The 27065-nt window shown below is 31.9% G+C and overlaps 1 protein-coding gene across 1 annotated transcript in view; it reads left to right on the top strand.

Annotated features, from left to right (window-relative positions):
- The window catches only part of EPHA3 (EPH receptor A3), a 357328-nt gene that overhangs the window by 303967 nt on the left and 26296 nt on the right, over positions 1–27065 (top strand). Inside the window, exons 11-13 of the mRNA XM_081078199.1 lie at positions 456–641; positions 12550–12611; positions 14272–14481. Of these exons, the coding sequence (XP_080934325.1) occupies positions 456–641; positions 12550–12611; positions 14272–14481 (458 nt within the window). The remainder of the gene's footprint in view (positions 1–455; positions 642–12549; positions 12612–14271; positions 14482–27065) is intronic.

Below are 27065 nucleotides of genomic sequence, written 5' to 3' on the forward strand. Positions count from 1 at the left end.
TATGTTGTTAAATTGTCCTTTGTAGTAAAAACAGAATAGTTAGAAACATCTGAAATTTAATCCGATGCTCAACCCATAATATCCCTGCCAGTCTGTTGATTACCCTGAAGAAATGGTAACTATAAGAACAAGGAGTGAAAAGTCTAACAGCTAAATATAGCTTTCAACGTTCCCCTTGTTCATTTTGCATTCTTCACAGTGTGGGACTTAAAAATACATGAGGCTTCTCACAAGGTCGATTTCCCACTAGGGTGTGGATGTCCTTGTGCTTCTTAGGGAGTCTCAGATTACCATCTTCCAAAATAATTTGGAGGCCTACAATGTATATCTTCCAGGTCAAAGGTATACATTTTTTGTGTGAAATGATTAATAGGAAACAATTGCTCTGTACTGCTAATGTTTTATTATGTAATTGCTTCCCTTTTGTTGTTGATTTGTTCTTTGCTTTCTAACAGGTGAGTTTGGAGAGGTGTGCAGTGGTCGCTTAAAACTTCCATCAAAAAAAGAGATTTCAGTTGCCATCAAGACTCTGAAAGTAGGCTACACAGAAAAGCAAAGGAGAGATTTCCTGGGAGAAGCAAGCATTATGGGACAGTTCGACCATCCCAACATCATTCGACTGGAGGGAGTTGTTACTAAAAGTAAGTAAATTCATGAGACCAACATTTGTGTATGTGGAACAAAGGTTGTTTAAACCCAAATTCAATCATTTAAAACTTTTGATCTTTTAAAATTATTTTTTTCATAAGTACCTATCATTTATAACAAAAAGACCAGTTTAAGATTAACATGTCTTAGTTAAAATGGCCATAATACCCAAAACAATACACAGATTTAATGAAATCCCCACCAAAATCCCAATGGCATTATTTTTAAAGAAATAGAACAAAAAATCATCAGATTTGTTTGGAACCACAAAAGACCCCAAATAGCCAAAGCAATCTTAAGAAAAAAGAACAATACTGGAGGTATCGCACTCCTTGACTTTAGCTTGTACTACAGGGCTACAATAATCAAAACAGCATATTATTGGCAGAAAAACAGACACATAGACCAACGGAATAGAATTGAGAACCCAGAAATAAAACTATATAAATATGGACAGATAATGTTTGACAAAGAAGTTAAAAACACACAATGGAGGAAAGACACCCTCTTCAATAAATGGTGCTGGAAGAATTGGATAGCCACATGCAAAAGAGTGAAACTAGACTGCTATCTGGCATCATGTACCAAAATTAATTCAAAATGGATCAAAGACTTAAGCATAAGACCTGACACAATAAACTGCATAGAAGAAAACATAGGTACTAAACTTATGGACCTTGGGTTCAAAGAGCATTTTATGAATTTGATTCCAAAGGCAAGGAAAGTAAAAGCTAAAATAAGCAAATGGGACTATGTGAAACTTAAAAGCTTCTACACAGCAAAAGAAACCATCAACAAAATAAAGAGGCAACCAACTGAATGGGAGATTTTTGCAAACAGTGCCTCCGATAAGGGGCTAATATCCAAAATATACAAGGAACTCATGAAGCTCAACAACACAAAAGCAAATAACCCAATTGAAAAATGAGCAGAGGACCTGAAGAGACATTTCTCCAAAGAGGACATACAAATGGCAAATAATCATATGAAAAAATGCTCAACATCACTAATCATCAGAGAAATGCAAATAAAAACCAAAATGAGATATCACCTCACCCCAGTCAGAATGGCTATCATCAACAAGACAAATAGTAACAAGTGTTGGAGAGGCTGTGGAGAAAAAGGAACCCCCATACATTGTTGGTAGGAATGCAGACGGGTGCAGCCATTATGGAAGGCAGTGTGGAGGTTGCTCAAAAAATTACGAATAGAATTACCAAATGACCCAGCAATCCCTCTCCTGGGTATCTACCCAAAGAATTTGAAATCATTTATACATAAAGACACGTGTGCTCCAGTGTTCATTGCAGCTTTGTTTACGGTGGCCAAGACATGGAAACAACCAAAATGTCCTTCGATAGATGAATGGATAAAGAAGTAGTGGTATATATACACAATGGAATACTATTCGGCAGTAAAAAAAAGCTGATATAGAAACATTTGTGACAACATGGATGGATCTTGAGAGTATAATGCTAAGCGAAATAAGTCAGACAGAAAAAGCAGAGAACCCTATGATTTCACTGATATGTGGTATATAAACCGAAAACAACAAAAGAACCATACAAACAACTGAAAGAACAAAAACTCATAGACACAGACAATAGTTTAGTGGTTACCAGAGGGTAAGGGGAGTGGGGGGAGGGAGATGAGGATAAGGGGGATCAAATATATGGTGATGGAAGGAGAACTGACTCTGGGTGGTGAACACACATGGGATTTATAGATGACGTAATACAGAATTGTACACCTGAAATCTCTGTAATTTGACTAACAATTGTCACCCCAATAAATTTAAAAAAAAAGGGAAAAAAATTAACATGTTTTTCTTTGACAAGGGAACAAAGATATTTAACAAGATATTCTTATATTGGCAGTACTATTCTAGATCTTTAAAAAGTTTAAAAAAAATTAGAAGTGAAACATTGGACTATATTATATTAATACAGAATGATTAAAATATGGTAAGAAGTGGGAAAAATGATAGCTTAATTTTGACAGAAATTGTCAGGAACTCCCAGCTAGCTGCTTTTTCTTTTATTGTTCACCAGTTTTATTTAAGCTTCCATGTTTTTCCCTTTGCCTTTTGGGAAATTATGGGAGTTTGGGGAATGCTTCTGAGCTGTAAAGTCTGGGATCACATCAGGCCCAAGGTCTTTTCTTGGTTCTCTGTGGATTTCAAACAATTCTGATCTACAGCCTCACATGGCTTCTTGACTGGTCTGGGGAGCTCTGGCTCACAGCCTGTGATGGAGAGCTGAACTTATTTCCATCCATGATGGTTGTTTCTCCAGCCAGACTCAAAAGGGGTCCCTTGAGGCAACTATGTGATTTTTGGCTCCAATCCCAATGAAAACCTCTTGAGAATACTCTGAATTTTTTTATTTTATTTTTTTTTCCCTTCAGGATTTTGGAGCACAAAATGAATTGGCAGCAAACTCCTCAGAGTGAAAGACGACATATGGCAGGGAATTTGGCATCCATTAGGGAATAATTCATTGACACTGCATTTACATATTATGTGGCTACCAACAGGCATTACACATTATGTTTTTCACAATGATATTTTTCTTTAACATTACATAAAGCACTTTCCTAGTGACACTAACACTTATTCCCATTTTAGTGTGACTAAAAACGCCAATCTTTCTTCACAAGAGCATGGTATAATTGCAAAAAACATTTTGGTATCCTTTAGAGTTTTCTTCTATAATAAAGGGGTCAAGAACTTGACAATGTAGAAGAATTTACCCATAAACTTTAAATCCATATTAAGCTATGTAAGAAGCATTTTCCCCTTCTGTATGTCTAAAAATTAGACCATACTAGTAGTAATACTGAAATATTTTGTTACGAAAAACTTTTTATGTTTTTTAATTAATAATAAAAACACTGGTAATAGTAGTAGTACGGATTGGGAAAATGTATGAATCCTTTGTTCCTTTAGAGCAAAACCATAATACTTAATATCCATGGGATACAATCATGTCTCCGTAGTGTTTTAATAGTCAATTAGCCACTTATTCTCCTCCGTAGCATCCTTACCAAGAATGCCTGTCCTTCGTATCTTGAGCCCCACTGGGAGAGGAAACTCATTTGTACTTACGTACCATTTTTTTTTTTTTGACTGCCAATTTTCACAAGTTTTTCTTTTAGAGTTGACTACCATGTGCTCCACACTGTACTACAGACATTATTTTATTCTTACCACCACCCTGTGAATTAGATACAATTCCATTTTACAGTTGAAGAAATGATAACCAAAAGAGCAAGTAGCTTGTCTAACTAGAAAGTGCTAACTGTGGCATTGGGAACTTGGTCTTCTCATTTCACTTCTATCACTAACTCAACAAAAACGATATTTTTTATCATTATATTCTACTTATTATTTTATATCTTCATTTTTGTATATTCCCTAATAATTGACCATAGCAGGGCATTCCTCAAGCTTCGGCAACTTTCTCTAGGTAATTAATAACCTTTAACACTTAAAACAAAAATGTTCATGAAGGGCAAATCCATGTGGTTTGATAATCAGTGAGTAAAACAGAACCTGGATCATAGTAGGTACTTAATTTAGCAATGTTAAGCAATGAAAGATTGATTGATTCATTAAATTAATGAATGAATAAAAGAACTGTATCTTCTACCAATAGGTCTTTCTTTAATGTTGGTTCATTTAATTGAATGCACATTTCAAAGAAGTACAATTGTGTAACTGCTTGCAGCACTCAGGGAGTGATGAAGAAAATGTATACATTTTTGCAACGGCAGAATTATCACCTAATTTCTCCAACACCTTCAACTAAAAAAAAAAAAATAAGATAACAGTAACTATAAAAGTATTAGGTTTAAATTTAAGCTTATTGATAGACTCATATATTGTCAAATGTGAGTTAACTTTTTTTGTTTCCTGTGTTATAAATTATTGAAAACAACTTGTTACATTTGCTAGCTGTTTCCTATAAATTCATGACTGAATAATAAGCAGCATTAAACCAAAATTATTGTGGCAGGGTTTTTTCAGATATACAAATGAAATAATCAAATATGAATTATGGTCACTTAGCAAAGAAAGTCATAAAAAAATCCCCAAGACCAAAATGCAGGGGAGAAAGAAAAAACACATTATGAAAAAAATGACCTTTAAAAATTGCAGGTACTATACATTAAATGTTTTGTTCAAATCTGATTCTATAACATTCTAATATGGATTACGACTACCTTCTTCTTAGAGAAAAAGTTCTAAATTTGATATATCTCGCTAGTCAAATAAGTATGTAAGAAGCTGCCAAATCTGACTGTATAAATCCCAGTTAACTCATATAGTGCAAACATAATAGAGTTGCAGACCTAGAATTAGATTTGAGCTCCTTTAGTGACATATTTAAATGCTCTAAGTCTGGCACCCTGTAACATCTGAGAGAAAATAGAAATGCCATAGAATAAATATAACATGCTGCATTTAACATATAAATAAGACAATTTTGTTACCAGAATAAGGTATTCAATCCGCTGCTATTTCTTTGTTTCCTCAGTCTTTAAAATGGCTAAAACAATCTAACTGCAAAATTCAAACACACAGGCGCGCGCACACACACACCTAGAGTGATGCAAAGCTTATATTTTAATGAACACAATTGTATTTAAAGAAGAAAAGGAAGCATATTGGTATTGGGATTGAGAATCAGAGGGTCACAGTTCCAGTTCTGATTTACACCTACTGGTTGTGAGACCTCTGGCAAATCAAACCACTCACAGAGACTCACTTTCTTCACTTGCAAAATGGAATTAGCAGCTCTAATTTCCTATTTCCAGATACTTCAAAGATCGAATAAGATTACACAGAAATACATTGTTAAGTGGAATAGAGCCATGAAAATCTAAATGACCACTTCTGGTTGGTTTGAGATTTTACCAGTTAATATTAGGTGTATAGAAGAAATACTTGGAATATATATATATATATATATATATATATATATATATATATATATATATATATATATATATATATATATATATATATAATTTTTTTTTGCTCAAAGATAATTCTTTTTATTATTGCTGTTAATTATGTGCTTTGAAGCACTAGATCTATTATAATGTATCATTTTCAACTCATTTAAAGAAAGCTTCAATCATTATATTTTCATTTATTTGAATTGAGCCATAAACAATTTTAATGGTACATTTTGAACCTGATGGTCTTAAACAAGAGAAGGTGAGAGAGTCTCTGATCTTCAAAGTAGCAGAAAGCTGGGGACACAGTCTTTGCTCAGAACTTGGCACTAACATGTGTTATCAATTTTACTTGAAGTTCAAAAAGATGAAACTTTTTTAAAGCAAATGTTTGATATTTCTGCCATCACACCATTAGTCAAATGATATTCAGACTTCAAGAACTCCATTGGCCACTTTTCACCTAGTGAAATAGAAGGGATTAAATTTAATGAAGTTGATGTGTTTTGTTTTGTTGCTATTTGGGGGGAATTATTTACTGAAATTTTGAAAAACAATAATAATAATGCAACTTAACTGTAAACTTGTATTATTGAGGAATGCTGTGAGCAGAACTTTGCGATGATTTCTCACAATTAAAACATTTCCATGTTGGTGTGAGCATCTACTTGACACAAAACAGTCATTTGTTTTCACCTTTTTAGCTCCTCCACACATGATAAAGAAATACTGCAGGAATAAGATGTCATTCTTTAGTGACAATGCCAAATTCTTGCTATTTCCTGTTTTCTTTTTTTTTAAAGGTATTCGCTACTTGTCTCAGGGATACTACACTCCAGGTCATATTCTCAATAGGCAATATATAGTTGTATTTATTTTATTAATAATTTACAGAAATTGTTTGTTAGAATAACAAAATCTCTACCTAATTGCCCACATCAATAAAACTAAGAAAATCTCTACTTAATATATTAGAGAAAAAAACATAAGGTAGGGACTGCTATTTTAACATATCTAAAGAACTTTCCTTATTTCTTCACATTATCCAACTCATAATCTTGGTTGAATTGGCCACATGTGAATTACAAAAGAATGTGTTGTATATTTTTCCCAATCATTTAGATAGGATGTATTTTTGATAGTTCAGAAAAATTAAATTCAACTTACGAAATTTGTTAGAGCATGACTTACATGTGTCCAACAAAACTGTCTATTAAAAAGTGCTAGTTTAAATTTACAATAATTCTCATAATAGAAGAAGAAATATAATTATACACTTGTTTAACAACTGTCTGAGTAATTCTGGTAAACTCTTGCAGAAAGGGAGAAAAGGAAACACCCCTAACTCATGAGGCTAGTGATATTTTGATATCAACTCATACAAGAATATTATCAGAAAGGAAAATAACGGGTCAGTGTAACAATATTTTTATTCTTCCTTATTCCATTCAGAGCTGATTCATATAATAAGTGCAGTGACACTGCATATAGTAATCTCAGTGTGCTTAGTTGGTTTTACAAGGACAGCTTATTTTTTTCTTTCTTTTCAAGCTTTCTACCTTTTACTTATTTTCTTGTCTAATTGCAAAAATTAATATGTTAGGTATAATAATGAATTGAAGTGATAACAGGCTTCTTGTTTCTACTTTAAAATATGTGTTTTTTGTTTGTTTCATGATTGAATATGACATTTGTAGGTTTGTTTATTCTTGTTTCTGTGGTGTTTACATACATTTACCAGGCATACGTATTTTCTATGTATGGTATACTAAGAAAAAATTTTAAATTAGAAAGTTTTTAAGAAGATACTACATCATGCCCAAGTTTAGTTTATTACAAAAATGCAAAGTTGGCTTAACCCTTACGTTCAAGAAACTCATCTTAATAGATAGAAAAGAAAGAGTCAATATCAATAAATGTGGAAAATAAACAATATTTTAATTAAAATTTTTTTCTTAGTATATCATACATAGCAAATCTGTATGCCTGGTAAATGTACGTAAACACCACAAAAACAAAAACAAACAAACCTACAAATGTTATATTGAATCATGAAACAATAAAACCATTTTTTTAAAAGTAGAAAAAAGAAGCCTGCTATCATCACTTCAATTCATTATTATAACTCATGTATTAATTTTCGCAATTAGACAAGAAATAATTCAAAGGTAGAAAGCTTGAAAAGAAAAAAAACAAAAAAACAAAAAAAAAACTAAGCTGTCCTTGTAAAATCAACCAAGCACATTGAGATGACTATATGCAGTGTCATTGCACATACCATATGAGTCAGCTCTGAATGGAATAAGGAAGAATAGAAAGATTGTCCCAGACTTCAAAGGTATTAAAAATTGTGTTTCCAATTAGCAAAATAAATTAAAAAATCTCAAAGTCTGCTGAGTGTAAAGCATTTGATGTGTTAAGATTGATAGAGTATGGTTGGTTAAGGAAGACTTGGAGAAAGTGTTTCTTAGCCTAGTTTTCAAGGGAGAGATTATCCTTAGCCAGCCTGAAATGATAGATATAATGTGATCATTGTCACTGGCACTCTGCTAGGTGCTGGATTTACAACTGTAGACAAAATAGAGTTGGCACTTGCCCTCATTAACTCATAGACCAATGGATATAATAAAGGTCATTCTTAACATGAATAATGTCTTGATTAAAATGGAATTTGGGAAAGATAGTCCTGTATTTTTATATAATTTAAGGGACCACCTGCAGAAAGATACTCTAATTTAATGCATTTCAATAATTCTATCAGTCAGTTAGGTACAGTACGTGAAAATTTATAACCAAAACATTATCTTTCTAATCAGAGATGATTCAAGTCTTCTTTCCTGGAAATAGTGAGACGTATTCTGTCAGTTTTTTTTTTCAATTTTATTTCTCCTGCTTATGCTTTTTTACTTCCACTCTGATTTTGATTACAAGATACTAAGTACAAGTGTGGGCAGCTAATGCCAAATATTTTGACTTTATAAATCATACTCATATATTAGAGTGTGTTTAAGACTTCTGAAAATAAGACATGGAGTATGTAAGACACAATTACTATAAATAGGAGTTAATAGCATTTCTTTGGAAATGAATTAAATTTCCATAAGGTGTAATATTTCAACCACTGTGAATAATTTTATGTTTGCAAGAAAATATTTCAATCTAATGTAACACTTAATTGATAACTGCAATAAAATTTCCTATGTGTGACTATATATTTATCACATTATCCTGCTCTTCTTTTTATAGAAAAAATGTGATCAAGAAAGTTGTGGTGAAATACTGCTGAATCTGGAATTCTTAGACATTCTGAATCACATTTCTTCTATTATCAAACAGTAGTTCAATGATTAGTAACATCTTTGAGCCTGGGATAGTTGGGGAAATGAGCTGATCGTAACAGACTGATATGCTTCCCTTAACCCTTAATTATGAGATATCATGATGTTTATCTTTACAAATTAATTTAAGAATCAAAGCAAAATTCCACTGCAAATTTTTGTTTTGCACATTTTTGATAGTTTCTTTTCAGCTGGTCATTTAGCAATAATTTCATTGCTTTTATTATATATACTCAGATGTATTTTAGGATCTCTGAATGTGCTAAATGATCTAGGTTCTTTTTTTTAATTAAATTTATTGGGGTGACAATTGTTAGTAAATTTACATAGATTTCAGGTGTACAATTCTGTATTACATCGTCTATAAATCCCATTGTATGTTCACCACCCAGAGTCAGTTCTCCTTCCATCACCATATATTTGATCCCCTTTACCCTCATCACCCACCCCCCACCCCCTTACCCTCTGGTAACCACTAAATTATTGTCTGTGTCTATGAGGATCTAGGTTCTTGATGATAATGTCACTTCTAAATCAACATACACACGGAAGAACATGCAAACTTGAATAGAAATAATTGTATCATGCAGATGAGCTGGTATTTTATAGATGATTTCCAACTACAATTAATAGATGTTAGAATTAGTTCTCACGACTATTGCAATTTCTTTTCCTTTAACCCTGTTCATCATAATCAAAATCACAAGGGAAACTAAAAGAAGATATTGTTTTCCAAGGTAGAATATCTGTGATTCTGTTTATTCCTTGTCTGTACATTTGGGTTTGCTGAATCTTTGAACTTAATGTAAAGCACATTTTCAGACTTGCCCATTTTAACTGATGTGTTTATAAATACCTAAATTATAGAGCTGCATACAGCCTGATCTGATTTCTGAATGGTCATGGGGCTTTGGCTTAATTGACTGGTTTGATTTTTTTCAGCTACTTTTATTTTCCTTGCCAAACATTGTACTAGACATGCTAACAAGAAATGAAATGGTCATAAGTCTGGGAGCCAAAAGGAAAGAGTGATAAGCAAAGGTCTGGGTAGTACTGTATACATGGTAACTGGCCACTGTAACTGAGAGTTGGCTGTATGGGGTGAAGTATCTGTGACTGCATTCATGGTAGGCATCAAATTTTGTTAGATGTTATGCTTTCTAGAATTATATTAAAGAAGGAACTTAGAAACTAATAATGATTTATGGAGAACGTAGATATCCATTCATTCATTCATTCATTCATTCATTCATCCATTCATTTCATTACAGGTCAGGTCTATGGGACTAGTCTTTAGGCATTAGATTTACCAGTTCAGGAGAGATGTCGAATGTTCCATTTCTTCCTTAATATTGTCAAATCAAAGCTTGATTAAAATTTTGAAAAAGTAAGTTCTGGAAGATTAAGGTTTTGGCTAAAATGACTTTTCAGAGAGTACCAGACTACCTACATATATAAAAGGTGCCAAAAATATGTATACACATTTTAAGAAAGGAAAAAAACTGTATTAAAATTGTAACGCTCAATATATACCAACAAGAAAAGATGAATACAAGTCACCTGTATACATTTTTTGGCACCCTTGGTATATGATCTGTTACCCAAAATATGTAACTAAATCAGGTTCTTAATAGAAAATAGATTGATGTATCAATTGATTGTTACATATATGAAAAGTATCTGAGAAATTTTATGAATTTAAATAATTTTTCTCACAATTTAATAAGTAAAACATGCAGCTTGGGATATATTGAAGTACTAAATGTAGTAAGTATCACCTTCACAATAGTAAGCCATAATTCACAACCAGTATGAATTAAGAATCTTCACTTGTGAAAGGAAAGAAAATCAACCAAACAAAGCTATTTTCTATCATCAAATGGCAAACTAACCTTCATAATATAGAAGGAACATATGAGAAAAAATTATAAGTATGTTCTACAATTAGGTGTATATGGATGTTTGTTAAAATTCTAGAATTTGCTTGCGGTCTTTCATCAGTACTCAGTCAAGACAACTCAGATTTTCTAGATGTGGAAGGGTTATTTTCTTCTTTTTGTAATATGATGGATTTAAAATTAAAACAATATTATAGCAACAAAAGAAGAGAATGACTGTGTGATGATTAATATATGTAGCCCTTGAAATCAGAGACAACCATGTTGGGGGAATCTGCTGAAGTACTAGCTAATTGTTTGACCTTGGCAAATTTCCTTAATCCACAACACTTTCATTTGAGGAAACAGTAACGTGGGAATAATACATATTACTAAAGCAGAAGGATGATGTGTAGCTGAAGTGATGTATTTTTAATGTAATATGTCAAGTACTAATACAATGTTACATTATTCTAAATATGGGAAAAATTACTAGTGTTTCCTACATATCAAAAATATAAATTTTTCACAAATATCTTTCTGTTAAGAATGTTTTTTGCATTACTTATTTTACTAGTTGTTATCAGACCATATGTAGAATGATTATTTTCAACATGTGCACATTATATTAATACTATAATGACTGTCTAAAGTACTTCAATCTTCAGTCATTTTAATTCAGAAAAATCTACAGAATTGATATCCAGCAATTGCCTAAATTATTACCTGTGCTTGAACAGGTAGTAGATTGTTAGATTCGATTGGTAGATCTATGTATATTAAGTATATTTAGTACTTTTGTATCTAATGCTTTTCATATTTTAAATGTTTCCCTCAGTATAAATTTTCAAAATAACAGAAAAGTATATTAAATTTGCAAATTTCGGCTTTATAACTTACTAGTTGTGTGACATTGAGTAAGTTAATTACCCTCAGTATATCTCAAAGTACTTGTGTGTGAAATGGAAATAATAATTAATAAGTTAGTATATGTAAAATAAGCCAACCTGCATTTTGTACATAATAAGAGATAAATAAATACATTTAAATGCTTGTTTAAAGGATTATTGATATATAAGGCCACATATTTCCAGATAGTTATTACAAGTTACTGCCAACAGAAATTTTAATTTTATTTTCCTTTTAAACATAGACAGTGTGGATTTTGTAATTTAATGTGTTAATTGTTAATATAGATTTTAAAAGGTTATGATTGTATAATTCACATGTAAAATCAATTAAGGTAGGGACTTTCATTTACTTGCTTCTGACTAACCAGAACAAGAGAACACCTAGCATATAGTTAAGTAAATACATGTAGAATCTATATGACTGGAATTTATTGCTTTATCTTGAGATTGAAGGCAGAAATACTTGATTTTGTTGATAGGTTATGATGCAAATAAAGGGAAAGAAAGGTCATATTTTGTGTTCAAGGAAAGCCATGCTAAAGAAGCCAATTTGTATATCATAGGTTATGGGCTCTTGTTCTGAAAACCAAGCTTTAATTTTTTAAAAAAGAGTTATTTTCTACTGGAATCTTTTTTTTTTTTTTTGGGGGGGGGGGTTAAGTGCAACTTTGCAAACTTAGGAAGACAGGGAAAGCTTTTATGTTTTTTAAATTCATCAGGTGTATCCAAGTGCATTATATATGTTCATTGCATGATATTTGTTGAAAACTACTGATGATTATATATTTAATTTATCATTTACAATGTATTTAGGTAAACCAGTTATGATTGTCACAGAATACATGGAGAATGGTTCCTTGGACAGTTTCTTACGTGTAAGTAGAAGATTTTATATACATTCATGTATCTCTTATTGCACATGCATACATAAATATGGAATGAATTACTGAAAATGTTGGGTCAACCTCTGACATTTCTGCCAAGCAATTAGATAATCAATTTTTAAAGTAAAACTGAAATTTTCTGAGACTAAGTCGTAAGAGAAAGACTATAAATTTGCATCTTTATCTTAATGCATCCAAATATTAATGGTTTATATATTTTTAAACAAATGTGTTCAATCTTCTTCAGACTTTTTCTACTGCCAAGATTCACATAGGTTAAACTAAAAATTAAAAAAAAAAATAATCCTAAAGTAAGACATAAATAACACTGATGTAAAAAATATTCCCTTTTCTTTATTTAATGTAACCTTGGACTCCTGTGAGATAGAAGACCATTTATCACTCACATAGTGCCACCCACTCAGAAGATAAGCATGTGCTATAATTCCAAAGTATTCTCAATTCAGAATATGATTTTGAAACAAATATTATGTTCAACAACATACAAAAATTTTGTAGAGTATTAAACATTACCAATCACCAACCACTGCAAGGAATAAAAAATACATAGATCTGTCCTCAAGCTGCTTTCAGCACTATACAGTATAAAGAGAGATAGACAGATGATAGGTAGATCGGTCGGTAGGTAGATAGATAGATAGATGATATATAAGATAGTACAGTCATTATGGAGGAAAATTTTCTGTGAATAAGAAATTGTATTGATTGTATAATTCACATGTAAAATCAATTAAGGTAGAAACTTTCATTTACTTGCTTCTGATATTCATGAGCCCGATATAAATTTTATTAGCAATTATTTTTCATAACCATGTTTCAGAAACATTTTCCAAATTAGGTAATTAAAATCATAATAATAAATATTCTTTTAAAATATTGTTTGTGTAGCTATAACTAGATATGGCATTTTATATTTATATATGTATATATGTATATACATATTATGTACCTATCTAACCATCTCTCTATCTCTCTATCTCTCTATCTCTCTATCTCTCTATCTATCCATCCATCTATCTATTTACCAACCTATCAAATAAACTATGTGTTTCTATTTTAATCCAAGTAGATTGAAAGCTTTTCTAAGTCTAAGACTCTAATAGGATCTCCTATACTTTCTATTTTATGACCTATAACTCAGGTTTGTATAAAAAAAACATATGTTCAGTAAATATTTTTGATTAATTTTGAACTAATTATTTATGATAATTAAAAATTTAACATCCATCTTATTTGAAGCAATTGATGAAATACATAGGAAACCAAAAGGAAATCAACCAAATGAATAAAAACTTAAAATAGTCACAGGATCCATTTTATCTTGTTTTTCTTGAACGTAAAATTTCTGAACAGAGGTTAATATGTCACATAAACACTAAGGAAGTTCTAGTTTTGAACCTGAAGTCAAAGAATATTAGGGTATGTTTTGTTACAAAGTATTTAGTAATGCAGCACCTATCCTATTTTGTTTTAGCCTTGTCTCCATTTATTCACTTATCTTGTTAGGCTGCAGTGCTTAGAACTACAATGTATATAGTCAGACTTGCTACAATTCAGTGAGAGATTTTAACTAGCTATGTTGTTAAGAAATAGTGACATGTCTTAACTATACATTTTAAATACTTCTCAGAAACATGATGCCCAGTTTACAGTCATCCAGCTAGTGGGGATGCTTCGGGGGATAGCATCTGGCATGAAATACCTCTCAGAGATGGGCTATGTTCACCGAGACCTTGCTGCCAGGAATATCTTGATCAACAGCAACTTGGTGTGTAAGGTTTCTGACTTTGGACTCTCCCGTGTTCTAGAAGATGACCCAGAAGCTGCTTACACAACAAGGGTGAGTAACTAGTTTTTTGTGTTGTTTTTTTTTTTCAATTTTCCTTTTAGCTTTGTTTTCCACTTTGAGTTATATAGACGTGTAAATAGATAGAAATCATGCCCCACAATGCTTTGTCATTTATATCTTCCCCAAAGGAATCTTATTCTTTAACATTAAAATAGTGTTGCTTATCTGGGAAACTGTTCTCTTCTTGTTTAATTCTAAAAGTTTATTCCTGATTAAAGAAAACACAACTCAATATCTAGTTTCACTGTTCATGAGGCTAGTAATCATTTTAATTCTGAAATTCCAAACATTGAATTATTGCTTCCCTTCTAAAGGTAGTAAGGTTCTCACATGCCTGAAGTTTTGGTATTTTTATATTTACCATCTTTCTATCATGGATGAGCCACCTTTAAGCGGATTGGATACATTTTCAGTATCCTCATCCAACTGTGTATAGTTTTGAAGCATTTTTGAATTAATGTTTATATAGATAACACATATTCAAATTATAAAAATTTCAAAACAAAGCACTAAAAAGGAGAAAAGTCACCCAGAATTGTGCCACCCACAAAGAACATTTGTAAATTTGTGAGTCAGTTCTTCCAGATTTTTCCTACATACATAAACACACACACACACACACACACACACACACACACACACACACACACACGAGTAGATACGTAATTAGAATAGGATTATTCATAATACCATTGTGTAGCCTATTGTTTTCCTTGGCAATATACTTCTTGAATATAGTTCACTGTCAATAAATAATCTTTATATTTTCATGTTTAGTAGTTTGATGTTTTCTAATCTCTGGTTGTACCATTTTCTTAACAAACAACTACTAATTAGTGGGCAAATTTTTATTATGTCTAGTTTTTCAATTTATACAAATGTATAAATGATCAATGTGCATTCATAATTGTATGAGTCTGATGATTTACTTAGGATATATTTCTAAGGTGGATTTTCTGTACCAAAGAGTCTGTACTATTTTAGAAACGCACTTAACCATATTCCTGATACAAGTAAATATTATCATCATTTTTAGTATTTATTTATTAGTTGTGAATCATTGTATCTAATAGCTTTAATTTGCATCCTTTTAATTCAAAATACATTTGATGATTTCTTCATATATTTATTGGCAGGTTTCTTTGTAATATTATTTTTTTAGAGAATTTGTCTTTCATGGAAGAATATTTAAGAAATAAAGATATAATAATCATTACTAACAATACTACCCAAAGACAACCAATTTTAGCATTTTAATTTTTTATGATTTCAACATTTTACACATTTTCATATGTAAATAATTACCAATTGTGCATATAGTTACAAAAATGGTATCATGTTATACGTGATATGTCATTATATACTGATACATACAATGATTTTCTCTTATCAATAAATCTTATATTTTTATATATAAATTTCATGTTGTTTTATATTCTGCCTTTAAAAACAACATAAAATATGGCAATTTCCAGATAAATATTATTTTTATAATACAATTAAATAGTGTATAGTAGTCCATTTTTTCATGTACGTAATTTATTTATGCAATTCACTATTAATTGGCAGAATTCCAATCGTTTGATATTATTAACAATATATATAGTTCATGTCTTTTCATTATTATCTCTTCAAGATAAATTTCTAGAATTAAAATTACTGAGTCACAATGTGTGCAACTATGTGAGGATTTGATGCATGAATCACCCAATTGTTTTCCATGTAGGTTGTTACCAATTTTCATTCCTAGTAGTAAGATATAATAAGGGTCCTATTCCTTCATACTTTCACCAGCTAAAAAATGGTCAGTTTTTTAAAAAGTCAACTTCTGCTATTTTCTTCTTGTTTAATTCTAAAAGTTTATTCCTGATTAAAGAAAACACAACTCATTCTTTTCTCAAATCACCAGTCTGGACAACTCCATTAACAAAAACCGAGATTGTCACATGGCATCAAAATCACACTCTGAAAAATAGCCCAATATGCCAGACTGAGTTTCATTTACAAATAAAGCTATAGTAATTGAGCCACAGAAATACAGAAACACAATATTCCAGAGATATTCCTAGATGGGTTGGAAGTCTACTTATGTCTCATGCATTACACCCTTGTTTGCATTTCCTACTTTCAATTAAACTCTGTAGTGAATTTGTTTTGTTTAGGAATCTAGGTACTTTTTAAAAATGTGTTCTGCATAACAATGTCCCCACCCCCTTAGGAATACAGTTCACTAGGTTAAGAGCAAGAGAAATAAAAGATAATTTTATATCTAGCAGCTAGTTAATTTATAACAGTGACTGTGACGGCACAGCTCTGAAAACTTGATGGAATTGCAAAACGTGGGTAAATATCTTGTGCTTTTAGTGCTTCTTCATAGATCTCCAGAAAAAATTAGCCAATATTCTGCAGTAAAGCATCATTTTGTGATTAAATTATCATATCAGAAGACAACATATGCAACAAATGATAATATATTTATTCTCGCCATCATTTTTTTTTAAATTTTACTCATTGCTACTCTGTATTCTAAAAATATCCTTCATAACCTTCAGTTACTGTTTGAGTTTTTAACATACTTCATGAAAAGTATCATTCTTGCAGGCATTGTCATACTTGTTACAACAATCACCTGATCCAAGAAATATTTTCAGTTTTAATAAATAGCATTTGACTGATTATAAGGCCTTTGAAATACTCAATTTCTGGTGATTCAGTCAGGTTCTAATCTCTATGCATATTCCATTTTTAAACGAGAGCACCCTAGTTCTCAATTCTAGTCTTGATTTCTAGGATACTCAAAGAAATGATTTGTCTTGTAGAAACTTGTAAGATCCATCCAAATTTAAACCATCTGCTCCCTGGAGAATGTTGGATTAACAGTTTATCAGGATTTAAACTGATTGTTATTTTGTCAGGACCAAGGGGTCCAGAAGTAGAAAACACCAGTTGTTGTGTCAAAATTCCTCTTAAGCATTTGTGAAGTAAAAGAGCAACAGGCTATTTGCATTTATGTTTCATTCTTAGAAGATTCTTAAAAACCACCCAGACCAAATGGGCTCATTCACTATCAATGAATAGCTGTTTAGAGGTCTTCAGTGTTCACCCTTGTATTTTCTTGGAACTCCTCAAAATATCCGCGGGGGTGTCCTGGATTTCTTCTGAGCTGCATCTGCATTTCTAGGATAATTTAGAAATCTTTGACTTAGTCTTCCATAGTAAGTGTTGTTTGGTACAATAATTTTATATTTTACTCTAAAAGGTGAGGTATGGTTATAAAGAAGTAGGCTGCTATTTTGTTTTTTAAACCAACACCGAAACAATGAAATGAGTGTTGGCACACTAAAGTGTCTTTAGGGAACTTGTACTTACTGCAGGGACACTGCTATTGCACAAAATGTTTTGGAAATTCCCCTTTTGAAATTATCTTTAAAACTAGATTGTGAATAATACCATGACTCAGAATTGTTTAAGTATATAGTGATTTGTGAAGCAGACTTGACTGATATAAAATCTCCGTTCTCAAGAAGCTAATAATTAATAAATAAGAGAAGTAGTAATTGTTGTAGAGTGAGTCTGTTTTTTGTTTGTTTGTTTGTTTTTAAACCAAAACGAGTATTATCCAGCTTGGACATAACATCTCATTTATTTGATTTAGCATTCTATGATTATGGTTATTTCAGGAAAACAACTTCACCATAAAAGTGTGCCAAGGCATTCTTTTTGGGTAAACACATTCTGGTTAATCTGTTTTACCAATCATATTACTTAGGTCACATTTAACACATTTCACCTAGTGTCACTTCGATTTAGAAGTTAACCTTTGGTGCCTCAATGTATTAAACCTTTCCCGACTGCTCCTCTGAAAGGTATTGCCTTTGTCGCTCCAACTCCTGGCGACTCCATGAATGACTGACGTCCACAATGTCCTGTCCTCACAGCCCTGCTCAGCTCCCGTAGACTCCTGCCTGTGGCTTCTTCCATGGAGTTGCTCCATCTCATATTTGGTCTTCCTCTTTACCTGCTGCCTTCTATCTTCCTAGCATTATTGTCCTTTCCAAAGAAGCCTGACTTCTCCTGATGTGGCCGGAGCAGGACAGTTTCAGTTTTGTCATTATTGCCTCCAGTGATATTTGTGTCTTAATTTGCTTTAGCCAGAGGGTAATTGCACTAAAGACTCATGAGAGGTGTTGGAGTCAGTGCCACTAAATAAATGTGAGGTGACTGCTGTTCTCATTTAAAAAATATCTCTGTGGTTGATAGGCAGGATAGAAGAGTAGAATATAATTCTGTATTTAGAAGTTCTTAAACTCGAAGGAACATCTGAGGAATTGAGAAAATGCTTAGCCTTAAAACTGAAAACAGTTTATCAGACATTTCCCTGTGCTGCCGTTGGTACTGCCTTCAGTGTATCACACGTTTTCCTTCTTTTTGTCCTCAATTGGATGCCTGAAAGGAAAGGGTCAGCTAAGATAATAATACACACTTCTTTGTGGTTTTTTTTTCCTTTTTCATAAAAATATTGGATAGGAAATCAGAATTAGTTTCAATACTCACATCTAGTTATTTCTCCTCATTTCTCATTACTGAGTTATGCAGAAATTCTAAACACTGACACTTTCCACTATACAATATTATTATGCATCCTGTAACCTTTGTAAAAATTCCACTGTGTATTCATGAGATGTTGAGAGTGAAAAAAGTTATAATGTTTTATTGAGTATCATGAAAATAGTAGTGTAATCTTGTGGACCTCCTGAAATGCTCTCTGGAGCACCCAGAATGTGCTTGAATGACACGTTGAGAACCACTATTACAGATATTTTATCTTTAAAAATCACCTCAAAAACTAACTAAATATTTCAGTAGTTATTAAATGATATAGGATCTCACTTAGGACATGGCATTATGTAATATACCATTTTGAAAAAAAAGGTTTGAAGCATAACTGCAGCTGCATACTAAAGGTTGCAAATCATCTTGAAAGGCCCAGGATTGTATTTGGAATGGATATGAATGGGACATTTAGCTCTACAAATTTTAACCATTAAAGAATTTTTGTTGTTGAGAAAAAACCAACAAATAAAAAATGAATTCTCTTTCTTTGGTTTCCCTTCATGTAAATTTCAAAGTATAATTATGGCATTTCCTACTTTCTGCACTGAACTACTAATTTACTTTATTTCATTCTAACAGAACCATGGTATTACTGGAGAGTACTGTTAGCTGCTGAATAATTTTTCAATCTTTCCCCTTATAAAATTTCATTTGAAACAGGTTAGCATTTTTTAATACATGCATGAATGCATCTGTGCATATGAACTTTCTTATGTTCGTATGTTGAAATAGATGAAATAAAAGATCCTAACACGACAGTGCTCAATTTGCTGCTTTACACAGGATTAAAGAAAGTTACAGAAAATTTAGACCTTTATCTAATTTATATGCTGTGTCATACAAAGCCAATGAATTCTCAAGCCCCCAAATTCATTTTAGGAGTATAATTACCACATGAACTGATTTGAGAAATTTGAGAAAACCAAATGATTTGTTTTTGATTATAATCTTCATTATTAGATATTTTTCTTTTTATTTCTGTTCTGAAGATGCACATGTAGTAATTGTAGTTTTATATTAGATGAGAATGTTCTGCCTGTTGTCACATTACCGTATGGCCAATTAACACCTATTTAATTTCTACAAGACAAAACCAAGTGAAAAGTTATCACAAGCATTGCGTGTTAAGTCATAAGGGAAAGAAACCTTATTTTACATAATAATTTATTTGATTTTCTATCTCTTTGGCTCTACCAAGTTGGTACTAGAAATATTCTAGGACAGCTTTGTTTTATCTAATTTCATTTTCAGGATTAAAAAAAAAAGTGGCTAAAGCAAGTGCTAAGTGGTTAAACACTCATCATGTTCAGGATAGCTCCATTCCAAGAATACAAACAATAGAAACTGTGAGCCTTTGTTCTGCAGGATCTCAAGGACTGAAAATTATGCATACCAAAAACTGGTGAGATACAAAAAGACAATTATATTTTTTGATAACTGATATATGTTATGTATCATTCACACATGAATGAAAAAAAAAACAACAATAAGTAAGTTACCTAATTAGTAGCCCACATATAGTAATGCATTTTAAGCTTTGAGCCAACATAAATCATGTCAATCATGAATTTATTCCCTACTCTCTTGGAATCAATATGAATATGCTTTACTTCACAAAGTAAAGCCCTATATTTAAAAAAAAAAAAAACACAGAAATCCTTAGAAGATTTAGGAATCTCAGTTATCAATGTTGCATCAAAATGTAATGAGTTCTAGTACTTTTCATTTCAGAGAAATGGGTAGCAGGAATATTTTAACATGTAAAAATAATCCAGATTTATATGGAGAAAAATCACAACTATAATTTTGGAATGGAACACAGAAGTGAGGAGGTTATACTTAAATATATTATACATAGTCTCTGGGAGGAACTTTTCCCTCTAAAATATTTCATTCATTCACTCAACATATATTTAAGTGCCTACAATATACTACTAGACACTGTTCTAAGACTTGAGGATCCAGAGATAAATAAAACAAAGCCCTGACCTCATAAGCTTACAATCTAGTGTGGTAATGCAGATAATAATCAAGTAAAAGTACAGAAAGGCAGAGAAGTAAGATGAGGAATGTGGGCAGTATGCAGATGTTACTTTACATAGGATGATGAGAGAGTTTCTCTGATAAAATGACATTAGAGCAGAGAAGTGGTGAGAGTGAAGGAGCAAATAATGTAAATATCAATTACATTTGGTTAATGTAATTGATCAAATTCATTTTGCTTTAATTTTCAATTTAATAAAATAAATGAAATCATACTTCTGGTTCTAAAAAGTTTAAGTAGTTATATTAATGATCTAACTCAGACAAAACATCAGGCTAATAGTGACTGGTCCAATCCATAGTTGGTGAGCCCTGAAAGCTTAGCAAAAATCACTTTCTGAAATTATTCCCAGTTCACTTATGAATATTTCACATTTTCAAATATGTGATGACAATTGCCTGAAGCTTTCCACACGTACCCTGAAGCAATTGACTAGCCCCAGAACCCTTTGGCACTGGGAGTTACATCCAATCCAATCTTAGCACTTGGTGTCTGGAATGGCTAATAATTTGACTCATTGCTTTCCTATCACTCTTTTTAAACAACACTTTTATATCATGGTTCAAACCCACTCCCATCATTCGTTAGCCATAGCTGTTGGTTAACAAATGAATTGCTTCATATTTCTACCAGTTATTTACTAGACATAGGTTTACAAGGAATCATGGGCATGATGTCTAATTAGAATTGTCTCAACAGATATCTATGAGATTCTCAACTTACTTCATCTTTCCTTAGCTTTAAGTCATCAATATTAAACAAATCAAGCTTACGCAGGTTATGAACTTCGGTTAACTACTAGAATAAATGTAGTATTTCTATTCCATTATTATTATTACAAATATATAGCATTTTTGCTGTTAAAGAGATCATTCTGACTTATTTGCTTAAAATATTGCTTCTTTGAAAAATTGTGTTCAGAGTGCTAAAATTTCAGACTTTCAAATGAATTTCCATAAACTGTAAAAAAAAATAAATAAGGGATTGACTATATATAAAACAAAAAGTTTAACATGCAAAACTTCATTGAGCTTTGAAAATATGCGTAACTATACTTATATTAAAATAAATGTTTAGCCTTATCTCTAAATTTTTGCATTATTTTTGTTCAAGATAGATATTATATACAGATGACCTGATTTTATATTGTATTATATTATATAAGCTGCAATATAATAGAAGTGTTCTTTATTTGTGTTTCAGTTCCTAGATAGACATAGAGTTACTTAGAAGTCAATTTGAAGATTTTCCTGTATTTCAAGAAATTCTTACGCTAGTCACATAATGTTGGAAAAACCCAAAAGTTCAAGAGATGGGCTTTTGCTTCCTAAGAGATCATTCATCTCTGATCTCTGGTGGCAATCAAACATCTGCTGAAATGATTCTCTCAATGGCTTTTGGATTTGAACTATTGAGGATTAGAATGGATCCTTCCCCTGGGAGCTTTCTTGGATCGCCCTGCACCTTGTCCACTGTTTACTACAGTGAGTAAAGTTTACTCACTGACAATACATAGATCTGATCCTTGAGTCAAATGATTTATCTCTAAACTTCCATTTCTAACCTGAGAAACCACTATTTGCCTCCAGGTTAAACACTCAATTACTTAGGGTTTACTAACATAAACTCTCTAAAGTCCTTTGTCACTCTAAGTATGACCTGACAGAGCTCACAGGCAAGCAATGTGAACTGTGGATCAGCAAAGCTTTTCCTAAATCAGCAGGGAGAGATTTCTATGTGTAATTAGAGAGAAAAAACGGGGCAGATATGAGATATTATGCCTGAATGTCCGCAGATTTCAGCAATTACACTCCTTTTTCTTAGAAATCAAGACTTGAAGCCCCCTAACTCATAGTAAATGAGCTGACTTCATGGAAGTGCCTGAAAAAAAATCAGGCTTTTAGCCAAATATCTCATTTAAACTGTCTGAATTCATTAAGCTTAGAGAACTGAATTGCAGGATCTTTTGAGAACAGATTTACTGTGTGATTCCTGCTCTAATTGCTGTTTCCGGCCAAAGTGAACAAGATTTTGGACGGCTGTAATCGTGGATTAGAGTTTAGCAATTTCATAAAGCCTCTGTCCAGAGAATTAGTAGGATCATTATTTGCACTATTTTATTCTTCACCTTTAATTTTTCTGTAAGAATTCTGCAGAAGGAAATCCAGATATGATAACCAATAGATATGCAGTGGAGTCCAAAGTTAGGAGAGTCTTTAAGAGCCCCAAATAATTAACATTGAAAATGTCATCAGCATCCTTAATATTCATGTAGGTTTAAGATAGAAATTTGAAAGTTGTAAGAGCTAAGATTCATAAGTCAGCACATCTGTTTGAAATAGATAAGACTTAACATAAAGTCAGGTTTTATGTATCCCATTACCCTTAGTTTGTGAGTGACAAGATATATGTAAACTTGGCTAAAATAAAATAGTAGGGTCAAAGCTGAGCCCAGAAACTCAGACTCCTGATTACCACTAAAGTTTAAAATCCGAGTGGAACAAGTGACCACAAATCTCCCTGCATCCCTAATTTATCGAGCTATAAATAGATTAGACATCAGCACTAGGAAGAACTGCTTCTAGGTTTGGCATTGCAAATAAGGGAAACAAAAATTAACTTCTGGTGATGTTAACTCTGGATTTGCGATCCCTTTGCAGATAGGGTTTTGGACACACACCTTATGCTGTGATTCTGGGCTTGCCCTAGGCAATTGGAGACTTTTTTCAAATACGTAAATATCTGGGAGCTTATAGACAAGATATATAAATGCTTCAGTTTAAAATCTTATTAAATATTTTTTTAAAAACACATCCGTAAATTATTTTTATAATAACTATTAGTGCTTTATAATATTCAGAATGCCTAGTAGCATTTTACCAACCAAAATATAAATTGCCAACTGATTTCTAGTTGTTGTTCATTGTTAACAGTTGCACTAGAATTGTTTTATTGTGGCAAGAAAAAAGTATGCCAAATGATGATGCCATTTTGTCTCATCAAATCCAAATTATTGGATATCCCATCAAATAATCTAGTTGGTAGTTATTTGAAAAAATATCTAAGATATAAAAAAAATGACGGACCCCCACATATAATCTACAAAAGCAATTTCTGAACCTGAAAAAGAAAAAAAAAAAAAGAAACAAAACATGTCAAGTAATATGAGCTTGGATTTGTTGGGGTAGGAGAAAGGAGAATTTTTGTGGTCCAATCAGGAGCACATTATGAATAAATTCTGTAGTTATGAGTGAGTCAGATCTTGTAAATTCAGTTTATTTTATTTTGATAGTCTCAGATCTATACATGCTCAGCTTGAAGAAAGAGAACCTTATCGTGAAGTGTAACTAAATTAAAATGTATGGTCCCCAGCTTCTTCTTTCAGCATATGTCATAACTAAACTGAGTCCTCGAGGACTTTTATCCTATGTCTCACTATGCCAGAGACATTTATGTTTCTGTAGCCGTAGATAGTGTTTCCTCTTGGAGTAAACACTCATTTCTTAGTAAAATATTTGGCTATTGATGCTTTCATTTGATAAAGAAATCGATGCTTAATTTATAATGCTAATTTAAGTTTTTTAGTGAGAGGCAGTTATCCTCTTTTCAGAAGAAGGATGGAAGGAAAAAAGAAAGTAAAAATAAAATACAACATTAAAAACTAAAGGGGAAAAAAAATCTCAAAGGGGTGCTGTTATATTTACCAAAACCCAGATATCAGAAGATTAGCTCTGGTGAACGTGGCCCTTCCTTTTCTAGATTAGTACTGGAATAAAAATAAAAATATCCTTTAAAAGAGTGTGAGAGGTAACAAAAAAAAAAAAAAAGTACTACTACTACTACTAATTCTACTTAGTCTACATAAAATCTCACATAAATCCTAGACTCCATTTGCATTATTTTACCTTGCTGATCAAGGTGTGTCACACACATTCTAAAACAGTAGTTCTCAGGTAGGGATGTCTTTGCTCCCCAGAGGATATTTGGTAATGTCTGTAGACATATTTGGCTGTCACCATTGGGAGGATGATAATGTAATTTAGTGGGTGCTTCTAAATATCTTACAAAGCACAGGACAGCTCCCACAACAAAGAATTAACATGCACTAAAATGTCAATAGTGCTACTATGGAGAGTGTGTTCTAAAGTTACCCAACATTTGTAAAGAATGTATTAAGAATGAGAGTGGGGACCAGACATTACTTGCAGGTACTTTATAATTTCTCTTATTCATACTGGACTTCACATTGTGTGGGAGAATGTGGAATGCATTGCCATTTGTTAAAAAAAAAAAAAAAAAAAAGCAACAGACTAGCCATCTGCCATCAGGACTTCTAGAATATTCTACTTTGAGATATCACAAACATAATGCAAAAAAAAGTATACCTTTTACACCTATTAAATTTTCTTTTCATTTGCTTTTGATCTAACATTTGAAATTGATAGTTCTTTTCCCCCAATTTTCTAAATGTTAAACACGGTTACTTTATTTTTGATATTTTGATTCTATTTTATTAAGATGACTTTGGAGTAAACTCATAAATAAACACATCCAGCTACTATGTAAATATGTCATATATTTTCAGTCAGCATATGTCTTACTGCACTTTTTACATTTCAAAATTTTACTTAGCTTCATCTTACAATGGGATGGAGTAATGCTTATATGCATAGACTAACAATATGTATTAAATTATTGATATGTTAATATTTATTAATGTATCAACATTAATATTGATACAGTTGATAAAGGATGAATATTGTTTATGGAGTCAAATGAAAATCTGAGTAACATTCTGAAAATTCTAAAATACTTAATCCATGTGCTATCCTGTGAGATATTTTCATAATTTTATAGATAATGAAAAGAGTTGATGGTTATTTTGAAAAGCTATCCTTATGCTATATGTTGCCTTTTCTTACTTAATATTCACATATATTCTTAAAAACTAGATTTTTTTTCTAAAAATAAACTGTATATTTTTTAAAAATGCTCAAAATTATCAAAGATATTAACGAAATCTACTGCTCTAAGTCCATCAAATAATTAATCATATTCTCTCACAACAAAACTACTCATTCCTCCAGGAAACAAGGTATTGTAAGCAGGAGAGCTAAAAAGTGAGACCCCTGTTTTAAACTGTGGGAATGTGGAGATGGAGGAGGAAAGACAGTTACTCCTCTGGCTATTCCAGTCTATTCAGGAGAATTAAGCAGAGTAGAAGGATCACAGAAGATGGAGTAACCAGCTTGGCCTACAAGATTCCCAAATGTTCCACCAATGAGTTCACATTTGACCAGGATGTTCAACTAAGAAGTATGCTACTTACAAAAAGCAGGCAGGGAGAAACCCTTCCAAAAAAAGAAGTGCATGCAATTAGAAGAAAGGGAATGCAGTTCCAGTTAACAAGCATTCGTTCAGTTTCTACTCTGCACATTTGCCAAGATAATATCTAAAAAAGATAATTGCTCTCTGCAGTCAGGCTTATGCTAATTTTCTTCATCTTTATAATCTATTCAGCTTTCATAACCTTATGCTTTCAAATTATAGTTTGAGCACACTAATTTTATTTATGGCAATGAATAGGACAAGAGCTACTCCTTGAATTCATTTTACTAGTGTTGAAGGTAAAGAATTTGAAACTACAATGCTGAATTTAAAGAGTTTGTGGTAACATACATATTCACCCTTCCTCAAATTCTGTAATGATTTTCCTAGGCTAGAATCTCTCCTGTAGTTTGATTTCAAATTACATGTGTACAACCATGGTTTAGTTTTCTCTCATTTAAAGCCCAAATGATTTGATGTTGCTTCTTTTTTGCCAATCATAGGGAAAACAATGTATAATATTCTTCTCAGTTTAATTTATATTTAGCAACAAATGCTAATAGTGCTTTGAAGTTTCAAACAATGAGAT

This window comes from Rhinolophus hipposideros (genome assembly GCF_964194185.1).
Source record: "Rhinolophus hipposideros genome assembly, chromosome: 2".
Lineage (NCBI taxonomy): Eukaryota > Metazoa > Chordata > Mammalia > Chiroptera > Rhinolophidae > Rhinolophus > Rhinolophus hipposideros.